General features: G+C 40.2%; 1 protein-coding gene across 2 annotated transcripts in view; it reads left to right on the top strand.

Annotated features, from left to right (window-relative positions):
* The first annotated feature begins 899 nt into the window (after positions 1-899).
* SNORC (secondary ossification center associated regulator of chondrocyte maturation) overlaps positions 900-10,859 on the top strand; it is a 38,277-nt gene continuing 28,317 nt past the window's right edge. The window contains exon 1 of one of the 2 annotated variants that reach the window (XM_089665970.1): positions 900-1,238. In XM_089665970.1, the coding sequence (XP_089522096.1) occupies positions 1,163-1,238 (76 nt within the window). In that variant the 5' untranslated portion in view covers positions 900-1,162. The remainder of the gene's footprint in view (positions 1,239-10,859) is intronic. The other variant, XM_089665964.1, reaches the window with a different exon arrangement.

The raw sequence follows: 10,859 nt of genomic DNA, 5'->3' as shown, positions 1-10,859 counted from the left end.
TACAGGATGCAATTGATTTCAGTTAGTTTTCCAAGGGGTGTGCTACCAAATATTAAATTGAGGGTGCCAATAATTTTGTCCAGTCCATTTTTGGGTGTTTTCATGGAATGTGTCAGATTTGGCTTTTTGTTTCTCCACTTTTTTGTCATACCAATACAAACAAAAGAAATAAGCATGAGAATGCCTAAATATTTGGAATTGCAACAATTTCCTGAGCCAAGTGGTACACTATTTGACAGAAATGCAAGGGTGCCAATATTTTTGGCCATGACTGTATATGGTAAACACAGATCTGCAAGCATTATACTTAACAAAGTTTTCAGATCAGCATTCACCGCAGAGATCAAGTATTAGTTAAAGGTTAATAAACTATACCTGTCTCCCTCCTGGCTTCTGTACCCAGCCCATGAAGCTTTTATTTCCTCCAGATTTGTAAATGCCTATAACATCTAGGGTGACAGCAGCTCCATTGGCCCAAGCTGAGTACTGTTCTGCTCAAAACTACAGCATTTCAGTGCAAGAGTAGCATAAATGCTAATAAGCACGTAACCTTATAATTGTTCTAGGACACAGGACCGCATGTCTAAAAGAGTTTACATTTCCCATGGCAACCCAATTTCCCCTTTCAGAATAACAGTTATGAGTCCAAATTACAGATATTTTATAAATATTTATATATTGTCTATGAAACTATAGAAGACATGAGCTTTTAGACATAATTAAAGTTCTAGGACATTAAAATAGTTTTGGTGTGCTATGATATTGACTCATTCACATGGAGAACATTTTGATATATTTTACTTTGTGCCATTTAAATATTGAAGGCACCAATTCCAACGTTATTGGCTACAATCATAAGGAAATGTATTAACAGAGTATTTTCTACAACTATACTGCAAAAAGAGGTAAGGACAGTACACTTTTTCTTTTTGGGATGGTTTTGGAGAAGGAATTTTGCTGGGTGGCTCTGGTTCCTGACGTGATGGAGTAGGAGGGATATGAGGGGAGTGTGAGGTGTCTGGGGTGTGTATGTACTTCTCTCTTGATCCTCAGCTAAACATTTCCATCCTTACTGGACAGAGACACCTTTGTTAACCCGGAGGCTGCAAGGTCTCCCTAACGTCTCACCTCTCAGTCTACATCTTCCCAGCCAGAGACAGACATGCCTTGCATGAGGACCCCACAGCTCGCGCTGCTGCTGCTTTTTACTGGAATTTTACTCCCTGCTTTCCTTACAGGTAATATAGAAGGGAATATAATAATCTTTAATAATCTTCTCTTACAGGCATCTCCGTGCTACTGAATTTCTTCATTTTCAGCAAGAGTTTGACTGTATGGATTACTGGTTCTTAGCAGTGTTTAGCTGGTTCATTGACAACTATTTAATAAGTTTTTTTTCATGGTTATGTCACAGATAATGACTGTTGAACGTGATCTCAGGCCATAGACATGTTAATAAAATATTGGCTTTGAGCATTAAGAGCATTTTGGATACATTTAGAGGTGGACATACATCTATGAGTTACACATCTATGTTTTTCTGTAAATAAGTTGATGTAACATTTGCGGCTGGACACAGGGTTGGGTCTGCGCAAGACCCTGACAAGGATCCCTTTGTATAAAGTAACAGGGCGCCTTTCATCCTGGCACTGGCCATTCGCCCGCTGTGGCTACTAACCCCACTCTGACGCCGGTCGTGAGTCTGACCAATGGCCTGTTTTCTTGTACTTACCAATGAGTCAACAGTACAGTTTGTACTATTAACTGTGTGTATACTGAAGAGTGCTTTTAGAATAGGCATGTCAGAATTTAGGAAATGGTTGTGAATAAGCAGAAAACACCCAGTTAAACACCTACCTGTAAATTTCCAAAAAATACCCTAGTGGAATTAATGGATATAAGCCATGACTAACTGTGCACTTTAAACACTTTGGTCTATATTTGTGATACCTATTTCTTTCAATGGCCCTGCAGATGATATCTGTTGTGTTCACACAAGTATGAAGTTAAGAACCTTGAAAGCCCATTAGGCCTGCACTAAGAGTTTAAATGCAACTAGCCATGTTTAAATTCTATTACTTTAGAGCAAAGAATATCACATTCTAAAATACTGTATTACAGCAGATCCATTTTTAATACTGTTTGAATGCATGTCTACTGGCCGACTTTATGTATTTTCTGTCAACCTACCAAGTTATCAAGACACATACATCACATTTCAACAATCATCTGGGCAAAAAATGCAGGCGAACTAAATACAAGATATAGCCATGAGGCTCCACAGTTACAAAAAATAATCGATCGTGTCATTTGGAAAATTTTTGAAGTTTCCCCACTTGTCACATTTAATTGGTGCAAAATTAAAAGGCGGCTTGGGACACAAATCATAAAATGGAAAGATTCATATACACATTACAAAATGCTTGGATTGTTTGAAAGCCTATACCCATTGCCTTGTGTACTATGAGATACATACACTATATTGTCAAAAGTATTGGGACACCTGCCTTTACATGCACATGAACTTTAATGGCATCCCAGTCTTAGTCCATAGGATTCAATAATGAGTTGGCCCACCTTTTGCAGCTATAACAGCTTCAACTCTTCTGGGAAAGCTGTCCACAAGGTTTAGGAGTGAGTCTATGGGAATGTTTGACTATTCTTCCAGAAGCGCATTTGTGAGGTCAGGCACTGATGTTGGACGAGAAGGCCTGTCTCGCACTCTCCGCTTTAATTCATCCCAAAGGTGTTTAATCGGGTTGAGGTCAGGACTCTGTGCAGGCCAGTCAAGTTCCTCCACCCCAAACTCACTCATCCATATATTTAGGGAGTTTGCTTTGTGCACTGGTGCTCTGTCCTGTTGGAACAGGAAGGCGCCATCCCCAAACTTTTCCCACAAAGTTGGGAGTATGAAATTGTCTAAAATGTCTTGGTATGCTGATGCCTTAAGAGTTCCCTTCACTGGAACTAAGGGGCCAAGATTAACCCCTGAAAAACAATCCCACACCATAATCCCCTCTTCATCAAACTTTACACTTGGCACAATGCAGTGAGGCAAGTACCGTTCTCCTGGCAACTGCCAAACCCAGACACGTCCATTGGATTGCCAGGCAGAAGCGTGATTCGTCACTCCACAGAACACATCTCCACTGCTCTAGAGTCCAGTGGTAGCGTGCTTTACACCACTGCATCCAGTGCTTTGCATTGCACTTGGTCATGTAAGGCTTGGATGCAGCTGCTCAGCCATGGAAACCCATTCCATGAAGATCTCTACACACTGTTGTGCTAATCTGAAGGCCATGTGACATTTGGAGGTCTTTAGCTACTGACTGCACACAGTTGCTGACTTCTGCTCACTGTGCGCTTCAGCATGACCTGACCCCGCTCTGTCAGTTTATGTGGCCTAACACTTCGTGGTTGAGTTGCTGTTGTTCCCAGTTGCTTCCACTTTGTTATAATACCACTAACAGTTGACTGTAGTAGCAAGGAAATTTCACGGATGGACTTAATGCACAGGTGGCAACTTATCACGTTACCAAGCTTGAATTCACTAAGCTCTATTCTTTCACAAATGTTTGTAGCAGCAGTCTGCCCTAGGTGCTTGATTGTATACACCTGTGGTCATGGAGGTGATTGGAACACCTGAATCCAATTATTTAGAGGGAGTGTCCCAATACTTTTGGCAATATAGCAATATAGTATATATAAAATATGGCAGATCTAAAGAATTACATTAATTTGTCCTAAATGATATGCTTCTATATGTGGACTTTGTTATTTAGCACATGGTGCTCAAGCATAGCTTTGAGAATAATAATACATGAATAAAACTACTTCAGATAGTCTACTATAATTTTTCAGTAATTGTTTGGTTTATGTAGGAATCAGAAGACTCACGGTTTTACAGTTGTGCTGGCTTACTTGTAAAGTGTTTGTAAAGCTTTATATTTAATTAAGATAATAAATATGTTATACTTACGTGTTCTGTGCAATGGTATTGCACAGAGAGGCCCCGAACCTCCTCTTCTCCCTGATGGCACTCTGGGCTTTTCTCAGTGTGCCACCATAGGAAACCGCTTCCTATGGGGCCAAACCTGCGGTCTAGCTTTTCAGTTGGGCTGTGTGTGTCTATTGACATACAGAGTGTCTCAGCCCCATTCCCGCTCTGCTCTCCAGAATTGATTGACAGCAGAAGGTGCCAAATGCTCCTGCTGCTGTCCCTGTGAGCAGAGAGAGAGGAGAGAGCCCCTGTAGTTGGGCACAGTGCTGGATTGAGATCAGGCTCAGGTAAGTATACAGGGGTAGAAAAACTCAGTGAGCGCTCACAATATATTTGTGAAAGCAGCTAAGCACACTAAAGGAAACCATAAACCTTTCAAAAGACATGTATATAGAAAAAGTGCAGCGCTAGAAGTATTCAGACGAATTCATGGTAGCAATGTTCATAAAAGGGTAATAAGTAATAAAAATCGGTGAGGGGCAGGGTATGTATGAAATGCGCACTCACCAGAAGCGCAAAGAAAATGCGCAATGTATCAGCAAAATGGAGGTCTGCCTAGGCTGGCTACAGTTGCATTCTGAAAAGGACCCCCTGGCAGACCTCCATTTTGCTGATACATGGCGCATTTTATTTGCACTTCTGGTGAGTGCGCATTTCATACATTCCCTGCCCCTCACCGATTTTTATTCGACCCACGACCGTGGGATCAATATATCACCTTGAGCTCATATATTGTGGACTTATTACCCCTTTATGAACATTGCAACCATGAATTTGTCTGAATACTTCTAGCGCTGCACTTTTTCTATATATAAGTATACAGGGGGTTGAGGGGGCGATACAAGTAATGAGACCTTTTTTACTTTAATGCAGAGAATGCATTAAAGGATAAGTTCACTTGTTTTTAACATGTTACAGCCATATTCAGGGTGTAACGGGTTACAAATGCACCATACCCACTGATCCCCTGTTTGACAGCGAACAGGATCTCTACACACAAACCCCTCCACGCACACACTGCTGTCACAATTTTCTTCTAAAAAGCTGCTGTGTCGGGCTCTGCCTGGCCGGCTGCATCACCTATGAATAGGAATGGGAAATTACAAGTACATGTAGCCTTTGTGGCTGGCTGTCTAGTTCTCAATTAACTACCAGGGTGCTGTTAAGAACTAGTTAGTTCATTGAGTCTACGTGAAAAGTGGAACTGCCTGCCTGTACAAGCAGACAGATACACTAATAACTCTGCAAGAACCCTGCACTGCACCTACGATCTGCTGATCACGGGTGCAATGCTTTTCAGGCTCATAGTAAGAAAACTTTTTTTGAAAATGCATTTTTTTTACCTGCAAATAGATGTGCATTTTTTTAAATTTTTTTTTACAAAGGTCAACTTATCCTTTAACCCTTTTGCTGGCAGAGCCATTTTTGAATTTTTTGCACACATTTAAAAAATAATTTTAGGCCTGAAGATTACACAATACCCCCAAACATATATTTTTCGCAGACACCCTAGAGAATAAAATAGTGGTAGTTCCAATTTTGTCACACAATATTAATGCAACGGTCTAGAAAACACATACTTTCAGAAAAAAACCTGGATTTTAGGGCAAAAAAACGCAATAAATTACCCAGATTTTTGGTATTCAGCATGTCAAACCTTAAATTTGTGTGCTCCTGTGAAATGGCCACAAACTTCAGTACCCTATATTTTCTATAGGTGATGCTTCAAAATCCCATACAGGTCATCAGTTTATTGTTATGGAGGTCTTGTGCTAGAATTATTGTTCTCACTCCAGTGTACAACATGTGTACTGCAATCAATCGTTTAATTCGTAGGTGCCCCCGACGCGTGTGTTTACGTTTGTATGTGGGGGCCTCCAAAAATTTTTTTTTTGGGGGGGGGGGGGTGTTAAGTGCTTGGGTGTAACTTTACTTTTGCAATAAAAAAAAAAGTTTACTTTTTTTTTTTTCCCATCACATAGGGGACACAAATTCCCCTATGTGACGAATTTTAGATGACAGACTCTCTTTAATGAGACATGCAGGGTCTAAAAGACTCTGCATGTCTCCCCTAGGCTCCACTGGATGTATTGCAATGCAGATCACATTGCAATACATTTCTCCCCAGCTATTGTAGTCAAGGAAAGTGACAACGGTGACCCAGAAGTGACGTCATACACGTCGCTCTCCAGGGCACAGCAGGAGGGGAGGAGAGCAGACAGGCACTGTTACTGGGAGCTGTGTAAGAAATCGGGCAGCATTGCAGTTGCCCAGCTGCTTCCACCTGACAGGCAGTAGTCTGTAGTGGCTGCAGCCTCTAGATTGTGTGTAGAAAAAAAACCCTCTGTCAGGTCTGTACAACGTATGGACCTGGCAGTGAAAGTGTTAAGGTAGAAATGTCCAGCTTTGACCACTGGAAGGTTTTACCCCTTTCATGACCAGGCCATTTTATGCTATTCGGCACTGCTGCTTGACACTTGCACAATCATGTAACACTATGCAAATAAATTATTATTTTTTTTTTACAAATTAGAACTTTCTTTTGGTGGTATTTGATCACCACTTGTTTTTTTTTTTTTTTGGTGATTATAAAGGAAAAAAGGCTGAAAATAATGAAAAAATTTCTTTTATATCTCTTTTATAAAACATATCCAATAAAATCAAATTTCTTCATAAATTTAGGCCAAAATGTATTCTGCTGCATGCCTTTAGTACAGAAGAAAAAAAAAGGACGACATTTGGATTGTGCAAAATATATGATGTCTACAAACTATGGTGTATGTATGTATGTTTATATTAATACCAATGTGAAAGAAGTTCGTTTTGAAATCTTTGCAATTAAAACTTAAAAAACACATGTACGCAAGTATTCACAGCCTTTGCCATGACACTCAAAATTGAGCTCTGCTGCATTCTGTTCCCACTGATCATCCTTGAGATGTTTACACAACTTGATTGGAGTCCACCCGTGGGAAATTCAGTTGATTGGACATGATTAGGAAAGGCATAAACCTGCCTGTATAAGATCCCTTAGTTAACAGTGCATGTCAGAGCACAAATGCCAAGCCATGAAGTCCAAGGAATTGTCCTTAGACCTTCGAAACCTCTGCACCAACGCTCCCCATCCAACCTGATGACGCTTGAGAGGTACTGCAAAGAAGAATGGGAGAAATTGCCCAAAAATAGGTGTGCCAAGCTTGTAGCATCATACTCAAAACAACTTGAGGCTGTAATTGGTGCTAAAGGTGCTTCAAAAAAGTATTGAGTGAAGGCTTTGAATACTTCAGTACATGTGTGGTTTTTTAAAAAAAATTTTATTTTTAATATATTGCAAAGATTTCAAAATGACATTTCACGTTGTCATTATGGGGTATTGTTTGTAGAATGTTGAAGAAAAAAATGAATTTTAATCATTTAATCCATTTTGGAATAAGGCTGTAACATAACAAAATGTGGCTATATATATAATGAAAATTGATCAGTACTGATGGCTTATCTCATTTCTTGCGGCCCTTAAAATGCCAGGACAGGAGAAATACCACCCAAATTACCTCTTTTTGAAAGTAGACAGTCTGAGGCATTTAGTAAGAGGCAAGGCGAGTTTTTTCGAAGTTTGTGTTTTTGTTTGTCACAATTTTGTTTTTTTTATTAACCTTTTTTTTTTTACATACTTTCATCAAAGTAGTTCAGTTTCACCATAGTGACACTGTTCCACTCTGGGGGGATGATCAGGGATTTTTTTTTTTAACACTTAGATTGCTGTTACTGTGATGATCACTGTAACAGCAATGTGTTGAACTATCATGAATGGGTTACATTCATAACAGCTGTGATTACTATTGTGTGCTGTGATTGGTCCACAGCTATCACATAGAACGGTGCTGTGATTGGCTCAGGTACCATGTGATAGCTGTGGCCCAATCACAGCATCACAATACAAAGCACATCTGTTATGTATGAAACCCATTAATTACAGTTATGTTTATATAGTGATCATGTGATTGCATAGCGATCACGTGATACCCCGGATACTTAAAGTGGATACTTAAGGTACTGAGACCCGCAATCCAGGCACAGCAGTCATAGCAGCATGCTGCACATAATTCGGCTGGTGATGTACATGTACGTGATCCAGCCTCCCCATGCTGCCCATCTGCAATAAATGTACTGTGGGCAGGAGGGAAGTGGTAAAGAATTGCTTTAAAATATTTGTATGAAAATTTATAGGTGTAAGACCAACTTACGCAAAGTTAAACATGGCAAATAAAAACATTCATAATTCTCAATTCAAAGACTTGATAAATGTCATTAGACAGTACTTCAAAGTTTTGTTTGCTTTTAACGTTTTGAAATGAATACAATTTTCTGACTGAAAACCACATATGCAGTTAGAAATTAGTTTATGCACAGAAAAAATTTCCATTCTGTTCAGTATTTTTCATCCTGGTCCAATCTGTTCTCTGAATGGCACCCATGCTGAGCAAGCAATCTCATGTGTTCACTAAGAAACAGGTCAGCTGGTCGGTACAGGTAGCGGCAATCACTGTTGGAACATGCCTACTTAAATTGGTCCCAGCTGGACCAATGTAACTATGCAGAAATATCCATAACTAAACTTCAGCTTTAGGCTACATTCACACTAGCCTTGTTAGCAAGCGGCAGACAGGCCTTTGGGAAGCGTTTTTACCGTTTCCCAAACACCTGGGAAAATTCTGCACATTGCAGCACATGGTGCTGTTCAAACGGGAGCATTAGCGTCGCAACGGATGCCTCTGGTCGAGTCAGGAGGGGTTGAAGCCTCCTATTCAAGTCTATGGTGCTGCTACGGGGCGTTTGTGCAGCGTTAACACCATTTAAACTTCATTATAGGCGTTTGTTGGGCGTTTATAATGCTTGGCAAACACCTAGCAACCACCGCTAAACCGCGCATGTGTTTGCGGAGCGTTAAAAATGCTCCGCAAACGCCGGGCCAACGCTTGTCAAACGCTATAGGGTCGTTTGGCAAGAGTTGGAAAAACAGTCAAGTGTGAACAAACCCTTAACCACTTGATCGGCATGTTAATCCCCCTTCCTATCCTGGCCATTTTCCAATTTTGAGCACTGACATTCTGACCGGCAATTACTTGGCAATGCAACACATGAGAGCGCTTTGTGGTAGTATTACCATCATTTTTTTATTTTACTATATAAAGGGAAAAAAAGCTGAAAATTTTGAAGAAAAAAAAAAACCTGTTTCCCTAAGGCGAACGTTAACATAGGCACACTACAAGTGGATGCACAGAGTGCACAGACCTGGCAGCTGCTCCCAATTTGACATCTATGTGGGTGCATGGTCCCAAACGCAGACAGTGTGTGCTTGGGGCCATACACCCACATAGATGTCAAATTGGGAACAGCTCCTGCATGCCAATTGACATGAATTGGACTGCCTGCATGGGTGATGCACATAACACCTGTGCATCCATGTAGGGACAAACACGGCCCTCGCATGGATGCATGCTCTGGTACATCCATGTGAAGGAGGTATTAGTATTCTTTCTTCATAAATTGAATGCTACATTTTTCGTAAAAAGAAAACAAGTGTATATTAATATTTTGATGTGAAAGTTATAAAGTCTACAAGTTACGGTACATGTAATTGCAATTTATCAGCCCTGATGTTCAAACTGCTCATCTCATTTCTTGAGGCCCTAAAATGCTAGGTCAGTAAAACTCCCCCAAAATGGCTGTTTTGCAAAGTAGACGCAACAAGGTATTTAGTAAGAAGCATGATGTGTATTTGCAGTTGTAATTTGTTTGCCACAATTTCTGGAAAAAGAAGGTAACTAAAATGATTTTTTTTTTCACAAATATGTACTTTTAATACAGCCTAGACCCCTCTCGTTTATAGGGATACCGCATTTGTGAGACTTTTTTTTGGAGGCTAACTGCATAGAGGGCCTCAAAAATCAATGAGCATCTTAGGGCTTTCAAGGGGTGCATTAAGCATCTAATTTCCTGATTACCTGGACCCTGGAGCAACAGGACAAAAAAAAGACCACATTTTGGAAAGCAAACCTCCAAAAGTATTTTTAAGAGACGAGTCCTTTGCAGATTTCGTTTTTTGGAAATCATTTTTTCTTTTTACAGTTGTCAATAAGATATTTATGCACACAGAAAAGGCATACTTAGAACTACACTCCAAAACACATTCTGCTACTCCACCTGAGTTGGTGGACACCATATTCTTTTTTTTTTTTTTTTTTTTTCACAGCATACAGAGGCCCAAATCCAGTAATCACATTCAGGCTCCCAAGAGGCATACATTGTACATCTAAGTTACTTGCTACCTACTTCATTTTTGGTGGCCCTGGAGCATCAGGACAGCAGAAACACCCACAAAACTCACATTTTGGAAAGCAAACACACCAAGGTTAGAGGCATAGTTGTCAATTTTAGAAGATATTTCCCACACCCATCATTGGTATACTTATTACACCTCAAAACATTCTGCTGCTCCTCCCAAGTATAGAGATGCCACATTTTTTAATGTTTGGACTAATTATGTACCTGATGTTGCATCTTCTATATCACCGATATCAACCAATATTTTTATTTAAAACCGTGCACTGTAATTCTTACCTCTGTAGGAATGGTCAGGAAATGTAGCATCACCTATAGGAGTCCTCCCATTCCTATAAGCCATTCAAGCCTAGCCTAGAGGTACATGTCTGTTCCCAAGAATGCTATGTTCACTGGCCAGAAAGTACAACAGGCTGAACAAAGAGTGAACAAAAGAATTCCTGTGGTTCCATGAGTATAGTTGTCTGCAGAAGATTGGCAGGGACTAGTCTTGCAGGAATGTAGTCAGCATGATGTG

The sequence above is a fragment of the Staurois parvus genome, unplaced genomic scaffold, assembly GCF_062004578.1.
Source record: "Staurois parvus isolate SC_StPar_1 unplaced genomic scaffold, SC_StPar_1.0 ptg000049l, whole genome shotgun sequence".
Classification (NCBI taxonomy): domain Eukaryota; kingdom Metazoa; phylum Chordata; class Amphibia; order Anura; family Ranidae; genus Staurois; species Staurois parvus.
Note: the sequence above shows the minus strand (reverse complement) of the source record. Positions and strands in the feature narration are given on the sequence as shown.